The following is a 24,222-nucleotide window of genomic DNA, read 5'->3' as shown; positions in this document are numbered from 1 at the left end:
TCATGATGCTGCACAGTCTATGAAGAGGGAGGGTACAAGATAGTGCTGAATCATAACCAAAAAAGAAACTGAAAAAGCTAACAAAGCCAATAACATGAAGAGCATCAGATCAATTAAGCTCTCCAAACATGCACACTAGACATAGTGTATACCACACACACTGGCCATAGTGGATGCTGCACATAGCACAGATAAATTAGACATGCTGTATATTGCACATGACAAATGCACTAAACATACTTTATACACACTGTATATACTGTCCTCATACACATTAGCATAGTGTGTAGTGGATATGTAGCTAAACCCCCTGTATTTTTTAAGAAAAAGAAGCTGTAAGTTGTAACCTTCTTTTATTGATTGCATATGTGACAGGAAAAGGTGAAACTATAGGATGCAATAACAGGAGCATTTCAGAATATATAACTGCACAGTGCATAAAATACAGATAGTCAGTAATACACAGAATATGAGGTAATACACAGGGAACATGAGGTAATACAAACTGATGATTACCTACTTAGTACAGCAAACATATTGATAAACACAGGACTCTAACATATAGATATATACATAATGTATACATTAAACCACCAGCAGATGGTGATGTTACCTTACAATATAAAATATAGAAAGGATTAATACACACAAAATATACAATGTCTGTAAAATCAGATACATAAAAAAATGACTAAAACTTCAGACAGCAATTATATTGCTGGACAGAACACTCCCCACTTGATGTCAGCCGAAGTCACTATTGTGTTCATTGGATGAGAACAGCAGAACGAGTTCCCCTACTGGCCTGAGGAACAATTTGGTCTTGCCTTGTTTCCCTATTTTTACTTTTACCTTATGTACGATTCCATCTTTACTCGGGTAATGAGACCTAATGGCCATTCATTTATCAGAGACTGACAGTCTTTCATTAGCACTATATCAATAGGCTGGTTTGCCTCCTCTATTGCAGAGTAGGCAGGTACAGTTTTTTCCACTTGTCCCAAAAGGCATTGGAGAGACTCTGTACTTGTCTCCATCGACTCCTGTAACTGTCTTTAACATTAAATTCTCCAGGTGGAGAGCAAATAGGGTCAGTCTTCTGCGTAAGCAGCAGGGCTGGGGTGAAAACAGTTGGGTCATCAGGATCACTGGAAATTGGAGTTAACAGTCTGGCGTTTATGACGGCTGACACTTCGGCCTTGAAAGTTGTCAAGCTTTCGTGTGTCAGTCTTGCAGATCCTTCTTGTAAGAAGATTGAATTGAGGATCCCCCTTGCAACATCTACCATTCTCTCCAAAACACCTCCCATGTGTGAAGAAAGTGGTGGGTTGAATGTCCAAGTTCACCCTTGTACACTTAGGTATTTTTCTATGCCATTAATATCCAAGTTGGAAGAGAGTTGCAGTTCTCTTGCTGCTCCAAGTTTCCTCAGAACACTATATTTTGATATGGGTCGTTGGTTACACAGTCGATTTCTTTGGCGTAGTTTTCGGATAATTATATTCTTCGACTGCTCTAGCTCGAGAGCTGTGTGGACGTGTTTACCATGGTGCCAGTGGTCTTCAGAATCTTGGAGTGTAGGTGCTATCTCTGCATGACCATTGTTACATATCTTCTCCATGAAGGTTAAGAAATGGTCTTTCATCTTTGGTCTACTACAGAAGCTATGCCTGAGGGAGACAGTGTTTGTAAACTTGTTCTCTGTTGTTAGGAAAGCATTGTCTTTGAGGCTGGAAGGGTAGAGGTGCAATCCAGCTCTTAGTTTTGTCCTGCACCGTTCCTTGCTCCATCATCTCTAGGAACTGTCTATCTTCAAATGACATTGCTGTACGGTTATTTTCTTTTCTCTTGCGGAAGACCATACACCCAAGGTGATCTTGGTCGCAATTCTGGATGCATTCATTGTAGGCACGACTTGCCAAGATACTTGGTGCTGAAGTGCTGTGTCAATTCCTTTAGGAAGTAGTGATTTTCACATGGTTGAAGGAAAGATGGACGTCCGTTCTCAAGCGTACTGGTAAGCATGTTGTTAACCATTGTCAGTTTGTGCGCTTCTCCTAAACAGTCCTCTCCTACAATGACCCACCCAAGGTGAGTCTCTGGGCATATGGAGCGGTTTGAGAGCCATTGATATGCTGTCTTACCTTGTGGACTCGTAGAATATCTCTCCCAAGGAGCAAGACTATTTGAGCCTCTGGGTCAAGGCTGGGAATCAGACGTTCTATACGCTTCAGAAGAGGATGATGAGATGCCACTTCAGGCGTAGGTATCTCTGACCTATTGTTAGGAATCTGATTACATTCCAATAAGGTTGATAAGGGCAGACACATTTGGCCTTCTATAAACTTGACTACATAGTCTGTTGCTCTCCTACCAGCTGTCTCTACTATACTGGCACAAGTTTTTAAAGAGTAGGGGTCACTGAGTCATCTGACGTTAAAGCTATCAAAGAAGGTAGACTTGGCTAATGATCTGTTACTCTGATCATCTAAAATCGAGTATACTTTCATGGCTTTGTCCTTTTCGTCTGCTGGGTAAACTCTCACTAGGGAAATTTTAGAGCAGGACTTACTTCTGTACACTTAGAAGTAATTGCTGGAGTGTCGGTATTTGAGTCCTTGAGTTCCCCGCTATGCTCTTGGACTTGGGGCAGAGTCTCTGATGGTGGTCCAGGGTGTAGAGCTGAATTATGTTCAGTGCTCTCACATTCAGCACACTTTGTACTAGCCATATCATAGTCTCTGGCGAAGTGAGATGTTGAAGAGCAGCACTTGTAGCAGATGTGGTTCTCCTTAAGGAAGGCCTTCCGTTCTTCCAAAGACCTCTCTGAAAGGTCTGCACTTAAGGAATGTGTGTTTTTTTGTGTAAGGGACACTGTCTGCTTGGATCCTTGGATTTGTCTTCTCCTTGATGGGAGCTGAACTCTTTGTGAACTGAACCTGTGGACCTCTACAGTTGTTCTACGAGGTTTACTAACAGAGGTATTAGTACAAGACAGCATGAAATCAAAGCTAGGATCTTTTCTAATTTTTTCTTGTTCTGAAACAAGATCTACAAACACATTGAATGGAGGAAATGGTACACTGCAAGTCTGTTTATACCTAGAACCATATTTAACCCACTCGTCTTGCAGGTCGTATGGAAGTTTTTGAACTATGGGGTTCACACCTCTAGCGATGTCAAGGTATGTCAGCCCCACAAGATCTCCTGCTTTTGCTACACACAACTCCATTAAAAAGTTAATTCTCTGAGCTTTGAATAGTCCTTTGTTCGCTATTCTAGGAAAGTCTTCTATTCTTTTAAACAAGGCACTTTCTATAACCTCTACAGAGCTATAGCATTCATCAAGTCTATTCCAAATTATTTTGAGGCTGACACCTGGATAATTTATATTAATGTCTCTGATTATTTTTGCGTGTTCGGCAGACTCACTTCCTAGCCATTTTACCAGGAGATCCACTTCTTCAGTAAGTAATAGCCCTATGTCTCTTATGGCATTTTTGAAGGAGGTTCGCTAAGCTCTGTAGTTTTCAGCATGATTGCTGAACTTTACAAGTCCCTTAGTGACCAACTCACGTCGAGCAAGGAACTTGGCAAAGTCCATTGTGGCTTGATTGGCGCTAATACCAGCTGTTGGTGTGTTGTCAGAGTACATGTGTGCTGTGCGGTCATACCTGTTCGATGTCTCTGGTTTGGTCCAACTGCTGTAGTACCTTTCAGAAGCGAAGGGAGTCTCTTTAAGCTGGGACAGATTCCGGATCTTCTGTTCTGCAGAAAGATTATTGTAGTCTCATCCCAATGTGTATTTCCTTGCTTGCGGCCGGGGGACCAATAGTTGGCTTTCTGGGGGTCCGAACAATCTGATTGGCTTGACTCGTTGACAGAATGCTCTGTCTTCGGCTGTGGGTCTGGATCATCGTTTGATTTGGAATGCTAATAGACATACTCTGCAGTATGCTGCAATAGATCGTGAGTAACTTGCTGTAGGCCTAGCACACTGCTGCATCTGCTGTGTTCGTCGTCAGAATATATGGCAGCTTCTAAGGCTTCTGCTTCCGCTATGGCAGCTGCTGTTTCTTCTTCAATAGTAAGCTTTTGTAATGTTGCTTCAAGGCACGCCTTCTCTTCTTCCAGGCATGCTTGTTGGCATGCTTTTTCCACCTCTAGGGATGCTTGTTGTAATTTCAATTCTATCTCTTGCTCAGCAAAGGTGCTTCATGCGTTTGCCGCTTCAGCTTTTGCGCTGGCAATGGCGGCAGCATTGCTGACGGATGACATCTTGGAGGAACCACCGTGTGCTCTCAATTTTGACAGAGGATGCTCGTCCTTGAAACATGATTCAATGGTTAGGAGACTGCTGTGATATCCCTTTGTCAGGCTCTGCGTGGATAATGGTGGGCTCCGTATGGTCCGATTATTCGGTGCGACTGTTAGGAGGTTGCTGCAATATCCATATGCTTGGATAATGGTGGACTCTGTATCGTTGGATATTCTGAGCTTGTTCTCAGAAGTTGTTTCACTATATTGTCCTCATACATGTTAGTACGGTGTGTAGTGGGACATGTAGCTAAACCCCCTGTCTTCTTTAAGAAAAAGAGGCTGTAAGTTGTAACCTTCTTTTATTGATTGCAGATGTGACAGGAAAGGGTGAAACCATAGGATGCAATAACAGGAGCATTTCAGAATGTATAACTGCACAGTGCATAAAATACAGATAGTCTTCAATACACAGGTAATATGAGGTAATATACAGGTAACATGAGGTAATACATAGGTGATGATTAGCTACTTGGTACAGCAAACGTATGGATAAACACATAGATAGTACTTAACAACTATGCTTAGAGCAGGCTGTTTAAGGAGCATGGAGGAACAATGGCTGCTGTTCCCTTCACAGTGTCAAAACAAGACCACAATGCAGCAAGAACTTCCCATAATACAGTGCAAATTAAACTAGAATGTATACATTAAACCGCCAGCAAATGGTGAAGTTAACTTACAATATAAAAAACAGGAAGGATTAAAACACACAAAATATACAATGTCTGTAATAATGGAGACATAAAAAATATGACTAAAACTTCAGACAGCAATTATATTGCTAGACAGAACACTGGACATACTGTATACTGCACACGTCACTCACATACTGAATATATACAGCACATAACACTCACAAAATGGCCATATACTACACAGAGCACCCAGATACTGACCATATAGCCTTCACAGCAGACACACACACACACAATGGTTATATACCACAAATCCTACATATACTGGACACTGACTTTATAACACACACCATGCACACACTGGCCGTATATTCCACACAGCACTCGCACACTGGCCATATAACATACACTCCACTCACATACTGGCCGTATAAAGCACACTCCACTCATATACAGGCCATGTACAGAACAGCCCACTCACACATTGGCCATTTACTACACACAGCACTCACACACTGGACATACTGTATAGGGCACACATCTCTCACACACTGGGCATACTGTATACCGTACACAGTAGTCACACACTGGGCATACTGTATACCACACACAGCAGTCACACACTGGGCATACTGTATACCACTTACAGCGTAATTAATTGACAAGTGGCATACAGCATAAGTAAAAGGTTAAACATACTGTGTATCACACATGGCACTCACACTGGACATATTGTTTAGTGCACACGGCACTCATATACTGCCCACAGCACACATACACTGCACACTGATATCACTAATACATTAGACATATCATACACACATTGCTCAGACAGAACACATATTTCACTTATACAGTGGACTACACTGAACACGAATACTGCCAACTTCAATGACACAGTAGATCTCACATTTATTCTTATCTGCTTTCTTCTACACACTTGATTCTTTGCTGATGGCAGGAGTCTTGCAGGCCATAGGCATTAGTGATGAGCGAGTACACTTGTTACTCTAGATTTCTCGAGCATGCTTGTGTGTCCTCCGAGTATTTGGATGTGCTCAGAGATTATGTTTCTGTCGCTGTAGCTGCATGATTTGTGGCTGCTAGACAGCCTAAATACATGTGGACATTTCCTAACAAACAGGCAATCCCCACATGTATTCAGGCTGATTAGCAGCCGAAAATCATGCAGCTACGGCGACAGAAACTAAATCTCCAAGCACGCCAAAATACTCGGAGGTCACCCGAGCATGCTCAGAAAACCCCGATTAATGAGTATACTCGCTCATCACTAATGGGCATCTCTGCTCGAGACTTTGCCGGCTCCGGCTAAGCCACTCCCCTCTCATGATGCTTCGCCCGTCTGTTCCATCTGAGTTTCTCCACAATATATTGCTGCCCCTGTTCCAAATATAATATCTGGAGCAGCACTTTCCCCGACTGAGGCTGCCCCACTGCTGGCAGCTTTATCTAGCAGAGCTCAAGGGCTACAACAGAAATTTAGGCTAGCGCTGACTGGCCAATGTTCAGCCAATCAGTGCTGACATCATTTAGGTGTTCTGTCTCTGCGGCGCTAGAGCAGAACAGCACTGGGGGCCACATGTTCACGACATGCCATGTTCACGACTCTCCAGTCCATCTTTAAAGTGGTTGTCCACTACTAAGACAACCCCTTCTTGATTTAAATGTTTGGCTCTGATAAAAAAGCTTAAATTCACTTCCCATGCCGGCAACATTACAACATTGTCAGCACTCGTGGTCCCGGGGCTCTCATGCTGTTGTTGTGACATGTAAGCCTGGTGCACAATCAGTGACAGCGTCACTGTCCCTGTCTTCCTACGGCTCTGCTCTATGACCATCATAAATATACACACGGCTCCGCTCCCTTCGCACACGTACACACACGGCTCCTCACCGTACACACGCGGCTCCACTCTATGATCATCATGAACAAACACATGGTTCTGCTCCGTACACCTCATACACACACGGCTCTGCCCCGTACCCCTTGTACACACACTGCTCTGCTCCGTACACCTCGTACACACGTGGCTCTGCTCCGTACACCTCGTACACACGTTGCTCTGCTCCGTACACCTCGTACACACGCGGCTCTGCTCTGTACACCTCGTACACACACGGCTCCGCTCCGTACCCCTTGTACACATGCGGCTCCGCTCCGTACACCTCATACACACGCGGCTCCGCTCCGTACACCTCGTACACATGCGGCTCTGCTCCGTACACCTCGTACACACGCGGCTCTGCTCCGTACACCTCGTACACACACGACTCCGCTCCGTACACCTCGTACACACATGGCTCCGCTCCGTACCCCTTGTACACACACGGCTCCGCTCCGTACACCTCGTACACACACTGCTCCGCTCCGTACACCTCATACACACACGGCTCTGCTCCGTACACCTTGTACACACACGGCTCCGTTCCGTACACCTCGTACACACAGCTCTGCTCCGTACACCTCGTACACACACGGCTCCGCTCCGTACACCTCGTACACACGCGGCTCCGCTCCAGACACTTCGTACACACGCGGCTCCGCTCCAGACACCTCGTACACACGCGGCTCCGCTCCGGACACCTCGTACACACGCGGCTCCGCTCCGGACACCTCGTACACACGCGGCTCCGCTCCGGACACCTCGTACACACGCGGCTCCGCTCCGGACACCTCGTACACACGCGGCTCCGCTCCGTACACCTCGTACACGCGGCTCCACTCCGGACACCTCGTACACACGCGGCTCTGGTCCGTACACCTCGTACACACGCAGCTCCGTACACCTCGTACACGCGGCTCCGCTCCGGACACCTCGTACACACGCGGCTCTGCTCTGTACACCTCGTACACACGGCTCTGCTCCGGACACCTCGTACACACGCGGCTCTGCTCCGTACACCTTGTACGCACGCGGCTCCGCTCCGGACACCTCGTACACACACGGCTCCGCTCCGTACACCTCGTACACGCGGCTCCGCTCCGTACACCTCGTACACACGGCTCTGCTCCGGACACCTCGTACACACGCGGCTCTGCTCCGTACACCTCGTACACACGCGGCTCTGCTCCGGACACCTCGTACACACGCGGCTCCGGTCCGGACACACGCGGCTCCGCTCCGGACACCTCGTACACACGCGGCTCCGCTCCGTACACCTCGTACACACACAGCTCTGCTCCGGACACCTCGTACACACACGGCTCCGCTCCGTACACCTCGTACACACACGGCTCCGCTCCGTACACCTCGTACACACACGGCTCTGCTACATCCACCCTGTAAATCCCTCCTGACCCCACACAGAAACTTCCCCTCATCCAGCACCATGACAACCAGCACAGCAGAGTCCTGTGTACACTGAGGCCCCTGATCATGTGACCCCTGACTCCTCCCCTCCTGTGACCTCATCCCAGGTCCTGTGCGCACAGAGCAGCCATATATGTGGTGTGCAGCTCTGCAGGTGGAGGTAGGTGCTGGAGATTCCCCATTACTGGGCAGGGGACATTAACCCCCTCAGTGCTGGGGACATTTCTCTCCTCGCTCCCATATAACTTACTGACGGCCATTTCTTCTCTTTCTCTGGAGCTTCTGTTATTTCCCGCTGATGTCGCCGTATGTGGGACATTTATTGGTCGTATTTAATAGAAGGTTCTGGGAACATATAAATTATTAATGAGGTTTATTCCTTCTCTGGGGACAGAAAACATCAGCGATTCCCTTATCGTCTCTTTATAAGTTGCCCCCTGCATTGTCACCAATCAGAGCCGTGCTCGGTTCTCTGCCATCCCATAGACGATGGATAGAGAGAAATGCAATCTCCAAGAGCTGCTATTGCGCAGGCGGCGCCACCTTGGGAGGAGGACATTTTTTTTTCCTCCGGCAAGATGACACCGCCTCCGCTTGCGCAATAGTAGCTATCGGAACTCTATACTCACCGATAGCTGCTACTGCGCAGGCACGATAGGCACCATTTTCAAATAGATTTTTTTTTTTACACTTGTTCAATAACATCAAGACAACTTATTAACTGAACACTAAACATGCGATTATGCTGCAGCACGGCCGGTACAGATATTCATTATGTAAACTCGGGGGCAGGTCAGCGAGGCCTTCTTCCAGCTGCTTGGCGTTCATGTGTGCCGCTACTAAATAAATGAATATTCACTGCATTCCACGCCTATGGGATTAAGTAGCAGGCAGATGTGAAAGTCTTGCGGCTGACCCCGTGTCTACAATTAAAGAGAAATTAATATTCATTGCTCTACTTGCCCATGGGCATGGAATGCAGTGAATATTCATTTCTTTTTAGCACCGGAATTAGCCACAACTGCTGCCTCCTATGACCCGCTCCTCCGCCGCTGCCACTCGCCCCCCTTCTTCACTACAGCCAGAGCAGGTACATCCGGACCATGAGAGAGAGAGACAGAGATTTTTTTTTTTTTTTGTCCGGCACCCAGAAAGAATTTCGGGTTAAATGAAAAACCTTGCAAGCTCCGTTTTGAAATCTTTGAGGATGGTGACGGACAGGAACTTTTGGCGGATCCGCAAAAAAAAACGGATGCAACGGACGGCAATCCGCCAATAATGGAAGTCAATGGGGAAAAAAACGGATCCTCAAAAGAAAATTGCGGATCCGTTTTTTTCAAAACCTGGCGGATTGTGACTGATTGTAAAAAACGGAAGTGTGAAAGAGGCCTAAGAGGTTAGAAAATACAGCACAGGGAGCTGTGGAGTTTGGATGAGCCACAGGTAAAGTGGGTGCAGGGAATGAAGTAAAATTCAGGACAGGTGAAAGTCAGAAACAGAAAACTAAATGTATAGGGGTGTTGTATATTACAATACAGCACAGATTAGCTTAAAAAAAAAATTAGAGTTCATGGTCAGACAGACTCTTTAATCCCTTCCCGACAGATGCCGTACATGTACAGACCTGCGAGAGTTGTATTCCTGCAAAGCGCCGCGATCACGATGGCTCATACTGAGCGCTGCCGCGATCAAGTGCTGGTGTCAGCTCTATGTGAGAGCTGACACCTTGCAGCAACACCCACTATTGTTGCTAATGTGGCGCCCCCAGGAGTATGGCCGCCACAGTGGCTTTGCCTTCCTCCAGGGAGGGTAATGCCACGCTTCGAGGCAATGAAGGGTCTCTCTCGCAGTTAACCTATACATGCAACACAGTTCCACTCCAGGCCAGCAGGGGGGACTCTGAACCAGAATTAAGGGGAGGAGTGCTCTCTGAGGGCCAAGAGGAAGGAGTGGTCAGTTAGTCTGGGGAGGGTGAAGTGTGCAGACGTGTGGGAGAGGCGCGGAGATCGAGCAGAGAGGAAAAGGCTCATCTCCAGGGAGAGCGCATGAACTGGAGCCTGGTCTCCACGGTTGTATGGATACTAAGGATCCTGCAACAGACACCAGAGGAGTAGGAGGCTGTAAATGCCCTACCCCCATCTAAGACTCGGAGGCACAACAGCACGGAGTGAGCCAAGAGAGGAATAGCGGCTACAGCTGTCTGCCATACGAGGAGTGAGAGTAGAAGAAAATTAGGAGGAACTTCAGTGTAACTCAGTACTAGGAGTACTTCACTCAAATAAGCGCTAGGAAGGAGACTGCACAGCCCATCTGCTGAGAGAGAATCCCTGAGTTGCTTCCAGGCTAGCCTGCTCCGGTACCATCTGTAATCAGGACCCTGGACTGCATTTGGCAAGTAAAGGTACAGAAACTGCACCCCGCTGTGTCTTGATGCTTCCTACCCTTTGGGCACCGCTACATCCCCGTGCCAACCACATCTACATTGCCCTGGGACTACAGCATCACCTGTGGGGATCTTTTTTTTTTTTAAACCAGTTATTTTTATTTAGGTTTCAAAAGATTTTAAACAATAAACAGTGGATATCAATATACATGTAACAATTCACATATCTTGTAGTAATACAATCAAAGCAATCCCCCCCTCCCCCCTCCCCCAATACTCCTTATGCCGGGTATACTTGAGAGTCTTAGCAATCATATCACCGCCATCCAGGCGGACCATATTTTTTCGAAAGTTCTTTCACCATGCCTTCGCCTGTAAATGCTTTCCTCTAAATGCATCACCGTACGTGTCTGAGCAATAAATTCCCTCCTAGTGGGGGGTTCCGAATCCTTCCATTTTCGTGCTATTAGTTTGCGTGCCACATACAGCAACCTCGCTATTGCCACTTTGTAATGTTCTGAGACAGGTATCCCATCCACCTCCCCCAAAACACACAGCACTGGATTCCTGTCGAGCGTACATGCATAAGCTCTCAATTTTGTTGATAACGACCAGCCAGTATGCCACCAGCCGCGGACACGACCATAGCATGTGTAACAGTCCGGCCTGGTCTGTGCCACATCTAGGGCAGCTAGAGTCTCCCCTCAATCCCGCCTTGAATAGGACCAGCGGTGTTTTGTATGTTCTATGTATTACATATAATGGGGAGAGCCGTGCCTGCTCGCTTAGAGAAATTTTCGGGACATATTCAAGAATAGCCTCCCATTGTTCTGTTGTGAGGGTACCCACCTCCCTCTCCCATTTACTCTTTGCAGTGAGGTGATTGTCCCCCAGATAGGAATGTAGTAGATCATGATATATGCTCGATATAACTCCCCTCGTCCCTCCCTTCATACACACAAAGTCTAGTACAATGTCGCCCTGAACCGTCATGGCTCCCAATCTACACTGTGCCCTCCAAGCATGTCGAAGCATATAGTATTGAAACCCCCATACCGAAGGCAAATCAAATTCCTCTCTCAATGTCTTAAAGGTCTTCAGGTCCGTTCCACTCTGCAGCTGGCACACATATCTCACTCCTTTCACCTTCCAATTGCCCATTTGACGCAGTTTATTAAGTTCCGGCAGATGCTCATTGTCCCACACCGGTGAGTACCTAGTCAGCTCATCCACCCCTCTGATCCTTTTAATGGTGTCCCATACCTTCTGAATCATGCCTATGGTAGGATATGGTGCTCCCAGTTTCTTAAAGGTACCATCCTCTAGGCCCTGGATAAGTGGGCGTCTCCCCGTCACATGTACCAGCACCCGGTGAGCTGCTCCTCCACAATTGAGCTCTCTCCATCCCCTGACATGCTGGCCCTGTACTGCCAAGAAATAGACCCATGGATTTGGTGCGGCCAGTCCTCCCTCTTCCTTTCCTTTTTGCAGAGTTCCAAATTTAATCCGTGCCTGCTTCTTGCCCCATATCAAGGATCTGAAGATTGAATCAATGCCCCGAAACCGTTTTTTTGGTAGCCATATCGGCGAATTGTGCAAAACGTACATTAGTTGTGGCATAAGGACCATCTTAATCAGGTTAGTTCTACCCGTTACCGTTAAAGCCAATTTGCACCATGCACCTATTTTCACTTTAAATTTCTCTAGCAGAGGAACCAAATTCAGACCCGTGAATCGGGACAGTGGAAGAGCTACCCATATCCCTAGGTATTTAAACTGTGAAACTAGCTGGAGTTGTTCCCCCCTCTCATCTATCTCCTCCGCTTCTATTGCTCTATCCACAGCCATGACATAAGACTTGTGCCAATTTATCTCCAGTCCCGAAATACACCCAAATTGTGTAATTACATCCATCGCGCACCCCAGTGTCTCTCCTGCACTTTCCAAAAACAACAGGATGCCGTCGGCATACAATGATATTTTTTCTTCCAGCTTCCCAAATTGAAATCCGACCACTCCCCTCTCAGCTCTGATCTTGGCCGCCAGGGGCTCCACTGCCACCGCGAACAATAGCGGGGACAGCGGACACCCCTGCCTTGTGCCCCTATGCAAGTCAAACATCCCGGACTGTTCTCCATTCACCTTAACTACCGCCTTTGGGGATGAGTACAATAACTTCACCCAGGCCATGAACGCGGGGCCGAATCCCATCAGTTCCATGATTTTCCATAAGTATTGCCATTCCACGCTATCAAATGCTTTCCTAGCGTCCAATGACATCACTATTCTCCTGCCACCATTATCAGCAGGCAGTTGCATATTAAGAAATAATCTTCTTAAGTTAACAGCCGTGGAGCGGTTAGGCATAAAGCCCGACTGGTCCTCGTGTATAATGGTATGCGCAGCCCCGGTGAGCCGGGTGGCCAGGATCTTAGCGAGTATTTTGACATCCGTTGTCAACAACGAAATGGGCCTGTACGACTCCGCATCCATGGGATCTTTTCCCTCCTTCGGCAGAACTACTATCACCGCTTCCTCCATTGATCTCGGCAGTGCCCCCGTCACTAAAGCCTCATCAAACACAGATTTCAATTTCGGAGCCAGCAGTTCCACTAACTCCCTGTACACCTCCCCAGGTAGACCATCAGCTCCCGGTGATTTGTTATTGGGCATAGACAGTATTGCACATTCACTCACAGGTTCTTCCAACCTCAACCTATCTTCCTCAGACAATTTAGGTAGTGAAATGCCTTCCAAAAATTTCTCCACATCCCCCTCTGTGTCCCGTGCTCTCGAAGTGTACAGTGCCATGTAATATGCCTTGAAGACCTCCAGTATGTCCTTTGTGTCTGTCAGAGTCGCCCCTGTTTGATCTCTCAGTTTATACACCCTGGAAGACTCCCTTTGTGCCGCAGATATCACCGCCAACAAGTGACCCACTCTCTCTCCTTCTTCAAAGAATTGGGCTTGCTGAAATGCCCTTTTCCTCTCAGCTTGCATCATGTGCAGTTTATCAACTGCCTCCTGAGCCAATTTTAGTCTATTGTGAGCTTCACTCGTTGGCGCCAAAATCATGTCTGCCTCCGCTCTTGTCAGGTCATCCTTTATTTGTTGATCTGCCAATTTAGTTTTGGTCTTACACCTCGCAATCTCACTTATAAAAAGTCCCCTCGTAAACGCCTTCATGGCATCCCATACCGTTGTGGCCTCAGTACTCCCTTCGTTCATTTGGAAGAAGTGCTCTAGCTCTTTGGTTATGCCACCCATGTCCACCACTTTAAGCCACGTCGGGAGAAGACGCCAACCTCCCCTCTGACCCTGAGCAGATCTCACCAGAAGCGTGACCACCATAGGACCATGATCCGAGAGAGTCCTCTGTAGGTATTCCACCTCCCCCACCATCCCGTCCATAGCGGTATCCCCTAAAGCCAAGTCTATCCTCGACAGTGTTCCATGTGTTGCCGAATGACATGAAAAAGTCCTCTTACCCTCATTTCGTACTCTCCACAGATCTACCAGCCCAAGTTCCCCTACATACTTGCCAAAGGCAGTCATCCTGTCCTGTCCAGCTTCCGTACCTGCCGGTCTTACTTTATCCCAATAATCATTCATAGTGTTGTTAACATCTCCCATAATCAACAACGGAGTCTTCCCCCCATCTGCCCGTCAGTTCCAGTACTACTTGTAGTTTCTTTTTAGAGTAAGGTGGAGGGATATATAAAGCCACTAAAATCATTTTGTGTCCGAACAATCTGCAAGCAATCCATACATACTGCCCTTCACTGTCTACATGCACTTCCAGCTCTTCATAATGTGTGTTTTTGTGTATTAGGACTGACACCCCCCTGGAGTACGAGGAATAAGTAGAATGATATGTCTTTAGCATCCAGGCTCTTGACAACCAGTGCATAGTGTCTCTAGTGAGATGTGTCTCCTGCAAGCACGCAATCATAGATTCACAGGATTTGATATGATTCAGAACAGCCGCCCTCTTAACATTATCAGATATACCACGCACATTCCAATTTAACATCCGAACAGTACGGTTACTCATTGTACATTAGAAAGAACAATCCATCATCATCAAGTAACATCATTACATTGTGGTCCCAATCATACCCGGTCAAACAGCATGAAAACCCCCATCTCTCTACAAATCCGCCCCACCCACCTCCCCCCATCCCTCTCCGCTTCCCCTCCCCCCACCCTTCCCCTTTTGCAGTTGTCACTCTCTCCCCAACGTGAGAGTGGGAGCTCAAAGAACCTGAGCAACTTCTCAGTATTCCGCACTTTAACATGTGTCGTGTCCTCCTCCATCATTGGCAGCCTCTCCGCCATATTGTCAACAGTATGCATAGTCCCGAACCATTAGTCAAACAATTAACCATAATACATAGATCCCAGTGGGGAGTTCTCCCCCTCCTCTGCGCTCCTATTTCGCAGAGTAAAGCCGCGCCACAACCCTGTCCAGTGATCAGTCTAGCAGGGTCATGTGGTCATATTGCCATTATCTTCTCTCAATTTGCTCTGGTTACGCTCCAACCACGAAGCAGCCTCAACCGGTGACGGGAAAAAAATGACCTTTCCAAAAGCTTCCACTCTTAATTTAGCAGGATAAATTGTAGAGTATTTCAAATGCAAAGAGCGGAGCTGTTTCTTCACTTCGCCATACTTTTGCACCTTGGCTGAGTAATCCGGGTATATTTCGATTCGTTTGCCCTCCAGGTTAAGATCTGTCAACTTTCCAGCCTTTCGTAAGATAGTGTCCCTGTCTCTGCAATTCAGGATTCTGGCTAGCATCGTGCGAGGTCCATCTCCCGGCACTGGGGGTCTCATGGGTACGCGATGGGCACGCTCCACCGCAAACACTCTCGACAAGTTATCAGCACCAAACTTGTCCAGCAGCCAGGTTTCAATAAAGGCTGTGGGGTCAGCACCCTCAGCTCTCTCAGGGATGCCCACAATGCGCAAATTGTTCCTACGTGACCGGTTTTTCAGGTCATCATTTTTATTGGCTACTACCGTGATCCTCTGAGTGTGCTGTTGTTGTGTCTTTTGCACTGAGGTTAAGTGATCTTCTGTTACACCAACTCTGTCCTCCACCTCAGTTAATCTGGCTGTAACTTTCTGCATAGATGTTTTTATGCCTCCCATTTCTTCTTTCAAGCAATTCACCTGCTTTGTTAACGAAGTCAAGGCATTCTTGCAGTATAAGACAGCTTGGAATACATCCCGCAGGGTGGGCTCTGCTACATCTGCACTTTCAGCTAACTGCACAGTGTCACCATCCCCCTCTTCCTCCTGCTCCAGCTCTGCATTCAGCACAGGCATCTCCTCATCGTCTTCCTCCTCATCTCTGTGCTTCTCACTCCCTCCATTTCCTTCTTCATCTGTCTCTATGCCCCTCACATACCTGTTCAGCCGGGCTGAGACTTCCAGCCTCTGTGCAAAGGCTGTGTTTCTTCTTCCCGCCTCCTCCTCTCTCTCAGCACCATCTTGGACTGAGGCACTGCTGCAGGCTCCGACATCTTTCTGCCTTTTGCGGCCCATGTCTGTCTCTCTGAGTCTGGCAGAAGCTCGCCCCTGACTCCTGGGACCTTCAGACATCTGATCCTGGTAAAGGAATTAGCTGGTTCGGGCTCTGTGCAGGATAATTGAGGCTAATGGTGGCAGAGAAGCACAGCCACCTGACTTCTCACATCAAGAGCTAGGCTCCGCCCCTTTTTAGCAACCCTGTGGGGATCTTTTACATCTTTGCTGCACCCTACCATCAGTCCCAGAGGAGCTGCATGCAGCATCGGCTTAACATCTCAGTTGCCGAACACCACAGATGGCGTCACGAACTATTCATTTACATTCCATCATTTCCAATCTTCCCTCTATACATTGGGCGCTCAGGGCCATGGACCGGGTCACCGCTGCTGTGACACATCCCGCTGACACCGGCCCAGTACCGAGTACCCCACAGCCCTGGGAGGGCAACCCACTAGAACAGATCGTGGGCGTTTATCCCCAGTGATACCGCTGTCAATAGTGACAGTGACATCGAGGAGATCACACACAGAGGGGGCTTCCTCTGTGCTTTCTTCAGCACAATGCGATGCGATTGCATTGTCCTGATGGTCTCCATTGGGACCCCTTGTCGCAAGATGGCCTTGGAGTCCTTCAGGGAAGGTGACCTGTGAGCGCCTGCTAAAACTAGGAGCTGACATGCCTCCTTCCCTCCCTGTCAGACGCTGATCTGAAGTGAAGAAGCATTGTGGAGCATCAGATCAGCGATCTGTCACAATGCAGTGATGTCCCATCCTGGGACAGCGTAAAACAGTAAAAAAAATTTATGAAGTGTAAAAATATTTAAAAAAAATCCCCAAATAGAGACCGATAAAAAGAAAAAATATTATTCCAATAAATACATATACAAGGTACACATGTTTGGTATCACCGCATCCAGAATGACCCACTCTATAAAGCTGTTCCACTAGTTAACCCCTTCAGTGAACACTGAACACAGTAAAAAAAAAAAAGAGGCAAAAAACAATGCTCTATCATCATACCGCTAAACAAAAACTACAATAAAACCCGATCAAAAAGACTAATGTAAAAAGAAATGGTACCATTGAAAACGTCATCTTTATTCATCCACAAAAAAAATGTCCGACAGCTCCATTAGGGGATAAATAAAAGTTATAGTTCTCCGAGTAAAGCGATGCACAAATAATTATTTTTTCTATAAAATAGTTTTTATGTAAAAGCGTCAAAACATAAAAAAGATGTAAATGGGATATCGCTGTAATCGTACTGACCCACAGAATAAAGCTGCCATATCAATTTTACCACACGTGGAACGGTATAAAAAAAAAAACAAATCCTGAATTGCTGGGGTTTTTTTATTCTACCTCCCAGAATAGAAAACGATAAAAGAAAGTCTTGTGCCCATAAATGGTACCGATAAAAATGTCAACTCGTTCCGCGAAAAACAAGCCATCACATGACTCTGTCAGCTGGAATATGGAAAAATTATAGATATCTAAATATGGGGATGCGAAAACTAGTTTTTGCAACGAAAAACGTCCTTTATTGTGTGACAGCAGCCAATCATAATAATTCGATATAAATCTGGTATCGCTGTAATCACACCGACCCCAAGAATAAAGTCGCCTAATCGCTTATACCTGACGAGGAATGGCATTAAAAAATAAAACCAAATCTTCACCTGCTGTTGATTTTTTCATTCTGCCTCCCAAAGATCGCATTAAGGTTCGGCACCCATTTTTCCTGAGCTCTGCACTGAGCGCTTACACCAGGGTTTCCATATAAATCTCTAAAATACATGATTCAGGCGGAACCTCCGGCTGAAGATTCTCTATAATGAGACAGATAGAGGCACTGTGGACCAATCTGGCTTGTGATCTGGCAGTCTCCGTCTATTTATACAGGCGCGGTCGACCACAGTTTTGTGCACTTTTGAAAAGAAGAACAAAGCTGATCAGAGGCCAGATGGAATCCACAGTAACTCTGCTGCCTCATTACAGTACAGTGAATAGCTCCCTCGGAGGTTTCATCTGTCAACTCAATCCACAAAACAAGTCTCCATGCAGGTCCGTTGTCTGTTAGCGGAAATATAGCGGGCTTCCACATTACTGGCAACACAAAGGCTCTAGAAAAGCAAAATGGCTCCACGCCCCACAAAAGAAATTCAGCAAATTCTGCACTCCAAAATCCAAATGCCCTCTCCCTTCTGAGCCCCAGTATGTCTAAACCACATTTAGCTCCCACATGTTTGGCATTTCTGCAGTGATGAAAGCCCGCCTAATTTACAGGTACGTGTCTATAAAAGCATGAGTTGAGCATCATGTACTGGTGACTGCAACATACTGGTCACTGCAATGGCAATTTTCACTCAGCAACATCTACTACTGCTTGTTTCTGGAAAACACCCATGGAGTCAAAATTGTTGCTACATCTATAGATAAATTCCCAAAGCGGTATAAATTTAAAAATGGGGTCACTTGAGGAGGAGATTCTGCTTTTCTAGCACTTAGGGCGCTTTATATGGAGTCCGCAAACTATTCTAGGAAAATTTGCGCTCCAGGAGGCAAATAGTGCTCTGTCCCTCCCGAGTTTCGCCATGTGGCCAAACAGTACGGTACATCCACATATGGGGTATTTCTGTGGAAATTGTGGGACAATTTTGGTGCCATTTTTACCCATTTCCCAGTGTGAAAATGTAAAACTTGTGTCCAACACACAATCTTGGTGGTAAAATTGTAAATTATTTTTTCTTCACTGCCTAGTGGTATAAAATTCTGTGACATACCTGTGGTGTCAATATAATCACTGCACCCCTAGATGAATTCACTGAGAGGTTTAGTTTGTAAAATAGGGTCACTTATGGGGGTTCTGCTGTTCTGGCACCTCAGGGGCTCTGCCAGTGTAACATGGCACCATCAAACCAGTGCAGCAAATTCTGCACTGTAATATGGCGCTCCTTCCCTTCTGAGCTTTGCACTCTACCTCAAAAGTAGTTTTCGACGACATATGGGGTGTTGGTGAAATCGGGAGAAATTGCACAACAAATTGTGGTGTCCATTTTCTCCTGTTACTAGTGTTGAGTAGTGTTGAGCGATACCATCCGATATAGAGGATACCTACCTCCCGTCATTGGATTCCTGGAGCCCCGTAGAGAGCGGACACGTCAGCTGATGCAGCTGTTCTACCCGGAAAATCGGCGTGGGACACATGGATTTCTGCGGATCAGGGAGTATATGGCTTGTTTGTTATTTTCATATTTTTTCATAGATGACACTGGCTTCGGGGAACAATGTGACAAGTGTTGGTGAGTATGTACTCTGTTATCTGTACTGTATGTATTGTATGAATGTATTGTATGAATGTATGTTGTATGTAGTATGTATGTTGTATGAATGTAGTATATATGTATGTATGTAGTATGTATGTAGTATGTACTGTATGTCTGTAGTATGTTGTATGTATGTAGTATGAATGTAGTATATATGTAGTATGTATATAGTATGTATGTATGTTGTATGAATGTAGTATGTATGTAGTATGTACTGTATGTCTGTAGCATGTTGTATGTATTTAGTATGAATGTAGTATATATGTAGTATGTATGAATGTAGTGTATACAGTATGTAGTATGTATGTAATATGAATGTAGTATGTATGTAGTATGTATGTATGTTGTATGAATGTAGTGTATATGTACTATGTATGTAGTATGAATGTAGTATGTATGTAGTATGTATGTAGTATGAATGTAGCATGTAGTATGTATGTAGTATGTATGTAGTATGTGTGTATATATATATATATATATATATATATATATTTTTTGTTTTACATTCAACACATTAGCCGGATGATGGGACTACTACTGTCCCATCATTGGCTAATGTGTCAATCACTGTCATTGTAGCAGGCATCGCCCGATGGGACTTGTAGTCCCATCGGACGATGCCTGCACACATACAAGACCCCCGGCAGGCCCGCACAGACCCCCGGCAGGCCCGCACAGACCCCCGGCAGCCGGCACAGGCCCCCGGCAGGCCCGCACAGACCCCCGGCAGCTGGCACAAGCCCCCGGCAGGCCCGCACAGACCCCCGGCAGGCCCGCACAGGCCCCCGGCAGGCCCGTACAGGCCCACCGCAGTCGGCACAGGCCCCCGGCAGGCCCTTACAGACCCCCGGCAGCTGGCACAAGCCCCCGGCAGGCCCGCACAGACCCCCGGCAGGCCCGTACAGGCCCCCCGCAGTCGGCACAGGCCCCCCGCAGTCGGCACAGACCGCGCATCATGTTGCGCACAGACCGCGCATCATGATGACATCATTTCAGCAGCCAATCACAGCCACAACAGTGGCTCATTGCATTACGGGGACTTCCGATTCTGGTATCTGATATTGAAAAAATATCGGTACTCGGTATCGGAAATCCGATACAGCGAATATTGGCCGATACCCGATATTTGCAGTATCGGAATGCTCAACACTACCTGTTACCCTTATGAAAATACAAAATTTAGAGCAAAATAATTTTTGTGGGAAAATAGTGATTTTTTTTTTCTTTTTACGTCTCTGCGTTATAAACTTCTGTGAAACACCTGGGAGTTTGCGGTGCTCACCACACATCTAGATAAGTTCCCTGAAGGGTCTAGTTTCCAAAATGGGGTCACTTGTGGAGGGTTTCCACTGTTTAGGCACATCACATCATCAGGGACATGTCATCTGCTAATAATGACAGCAAATTTTACATTCAAAAAGTGAAATGCCACTCCTTCCCTTCCGAGCCCTGCCGTGTGCCCAAACAGTCGTTTTACCCCACATATGGGGTATTGGCATGCTCAACTTGCAATTTGCACAACAAATTGTATGGTCCATTTTTTCTGTTTCCAATTGCAAAAGTAAAAAAAAAAATAGGTCTAAAGGAAAATTTTTGTGAAAGAAATTTAAATGTTTATTTTTTTTTCCAATGAGAAATTGGTGGTCAAATTTTAACACCTATAACTTCCTAACAAAAAAAGTTTCCAAAATTGTGCTGCACTTTAGTCATGTGGTTAATGTTATTTATTAACTATTTTGTATGACAGAACTCTCTGATTTAAGGGCATAAGAATTCAAAGTTCAAAAATTGCTAAATTTTCAACAAATTTAAAAATTTTTTCCCAAATAAACACAAGTCATATTGAAGAAATGTTACCATTATCATGAAGTGCAATATGTCATGAGAAAACCATCTCAACATCACTATAATCTGTTGAAATGTTCCCGAGTTATCTCATAAAGTGACGGTGGTCAGAATTTTAAAAAATGGTTTGGTCAGGAAGGTACAAACAGGCTTTGGGGTGAAGGGGTTAAATACTGAACAAATGCTGGCTCACCCAGATCAACTCTGCCCTGACTTGTCACTGATGTTTTCCCTGTAACTGAGGCTCCTAGAGATGTTTCAGCTACAGTCTAAAATATGTACATATGTACAACAAAGTAAAAATAAGTATATGATCTCTTGATTACAAATTGTTAAAAAAATAAAACTATTGACCTCTCTTATCACATATCTATCCCATATCTATCTATCTATCTATCTATATGTCTGTCTGTCTGTCACATAACTTCAATAAGGATGATACTTCCCTAAGCCTGATATTCGGCACCACAGACTCTGTCTCCTCTTCCATCTTCCTGCAGAGAAGGCACTATGCAATGGCATCATTGCACCGCCTGCGTGGGTTTGTTGACATCTTCTAAACCACAGGTATACAGTGATCTGTGGCTTACAAGATGGACAGTGATCGAGAAGGGTGTTTTGTCTCCTGACTCAATTACAGGATTGAATTATAACGCCCCTGCAAATGCTGTGAAGGCAGCCTGAGGACAGAGAGGATCACTGAGGACACAGTCCAAGGGCTCAGAGTAAAGCCGAGGAGACAGCGTGATGACAGAGAAAAGCGCTAAGGAGACAGTTCTTGAGCAGAGAGGGACACTGAAGACCCTGAGAAACTGCCCTTAGGTTTAGAAGAAAGCTGAGAAGACAGCCCAAGGACAAAGAGAAGCACTGAGGAGATGGCCTGATGGCAGAGAGGAGTGCCAAGGAGATGACCTGAGGGCAAAGAGAAGCGCTGAGGAGGTGGCCTGAGGGCAGAGTTGAGCGCTGAGGAGGTGGCCTGAGGGCAGAGAGGAACACGGAGGAGACAGCCTTAGAACAGAAATGAGGTCAAAGAGGAACACTGAGGAAAAGCCCTTGGACAGAGATTAATGCTGAGGAGAGAGCCTCAGCACAGAAATGAGTGCTGACAAGATGGCCTGAGATTAGAGAGGAGCGCTAAGGAGACAACCTAAAGACAGGAACACTAATGACATCATACGCCGGCACGCAAATGTCAGTTGCTGGCCTCTGATTGGCATTGATACTGCTGTGTAGAGATCACATTCAAATGAAAGAAAGCACTGACATGTATGAACAGGGCCAGTAACGTCAATGGGTCTAAAGTGCCTGCGGGCTGCATGAAGCAGGTTCAGGGGCCGCGTGTTTGGGACCCCTGATCTAAACATTATGTCTCAGCATATGTTTCCCCCTATTATTTCCACTAATTGTATTATTACTTGGGATCTTTATTACATTGGCTCATCTTTTCCCCCTTCAGGTTCCTACAGTATCGGATCAACTCAGTTGAGATCTTCCATAGAATTGAACTAATAAACCCGTAGAATATGGATAGCAATAGGGATAAGATGATGGAGAGGATATTACACCTCACCCTAGAGATCCTCTTCCGGCTTACTGGAGAGGTGAGAGATTCTGATGACGTCACATTACATCATTCTTATCTATGGGAAACACAGATGGAGAGAACTGGAGAGGTGAGGACTCTGGAAATGTCTGTAGTGAGGTTTATTAATGTGTCTCTCCATAACCAGGATTACACAGTAGTGAAGAAGACCTCTAGTGAGCGCTGTCAGGCCCCTGTGTCTGAGGGATGGAGAAGACCCTTGAGCCCAATCACAGGGCCTCCACCTCATCCCCTGATACATGGGGACATCAATCACCAGAAAATCCTAGATCTCGCCTACAAGATGATTGAGCTGCTGACTGGAGAGGTGACTTCTGGGAATGCTGGGACATTATACAGTAACGCTATAAATGGATCAGGGTAATGATAGTATCATTGTATGTGTCAGGTTCCTATAAGGTGTCAGGATGTCACCATTTATTTCTCCATGGAGGAGTGGGAGTATTTAGAAGGACACAAAAATCAGTACTATGACGTCATGATGGAGATGTCCCTGGCCCTCACATCACCAGGTAAAAGACCAAACAAAATGTACACATCCTATAATTATCTGTATGTAAATAATGAATTCAGTCCCTGTTTGTGTTCCCGCCAGTTCTATCCAGTAAGAGGACAACACCAGAGAGATGTCCCCGTCCTCTTCTTCCACAGGACTGTGAAAAAGAAGATCCCAATGTTCCTCAGGATCATCAGGTAGATGGGTGTGAAGGTCTTGTGTTCAGTCTTGTGTTATTGACCAGTATTATACACTGAGTTTCTTTGATTCACCAGCCCTTTCCAAAGTTTAGATTTTCTTATGTAAAAACTAGCTGAAGAGCCCGGCGCTTCTCGCGCATAGTAACTAACTATGGTTAGTTATAACAAATTATAATGATTTTATATATATATATATATATATATATATATATATAAAGCTGAGTGTACAGCCCCGCCCACTCCGCATAGCCAAATTCACTGTAATATCCCACATCATCCCGTCAACCAGAGCTACTGGACTACTACCCCTAATATCCCACATTGTCCCGTCAGCCAGAGCCACCGGACTACTACCCCTAATATCCCACATCATCCTGTCAGCCAGAGCCACCGGACAACTAATATCCCACATCATCCTGTCAGCCAGAGCCACCGGACAACTAATATCCCACATCATCCTGTCAGCCAGAGCCACCGGACAACTAATATCCCACATCATCCCGTCAGCCAGAGCTACTGGACTACTACCCCTAATATCCCACATTGTC

The 24,222-nt window shown here is 46.0% G+C and overlaps 1 protein-coding gene across 1 annotated transcript in view; it reads left to right on the top strand.

Moving 5' to 3' along the window:
• Nucleotides 1–24,222, top strand: part of LOC141051164 (uncharacterized) — a 195,163-nt gene that overhangs the window by 34,802 nt on the left and 136,139 nt on the right. Inside the window, 4 exon segments of the mRNA XM_073548028.1 lie at nt 22,832–22,976; nt 23,106–23,285; nt 23,367–23,490; nt 23,574–23,681. Of these exon segments, the coding sequence (XP_073404129.1) occupies nt 22,832–22,976; nt 23,106–23,285; nt 23,367–23,490; nt 23,574–23,681 (557 nt within the window).

This window comes from Dendrobates tinctorius, unplaced genomic scaffold (assembly GCF_039654945.1).
Source record: "Dendrobates tinctorius isolate UK_male_01 unplaced genomic scaffold, ASM3965494v1 ptg000155l, whole genome shotgun sequence".
Lineage (NCBI taxonomy): Eukaryota > Metazoa > Chordata > Amphibia > Anura > Dendrobatidae > Dendrobates > Dendrobates tinctorius.
This window is presented reverse-complemented; position numbering and strand designations above follow the sequence as displayed.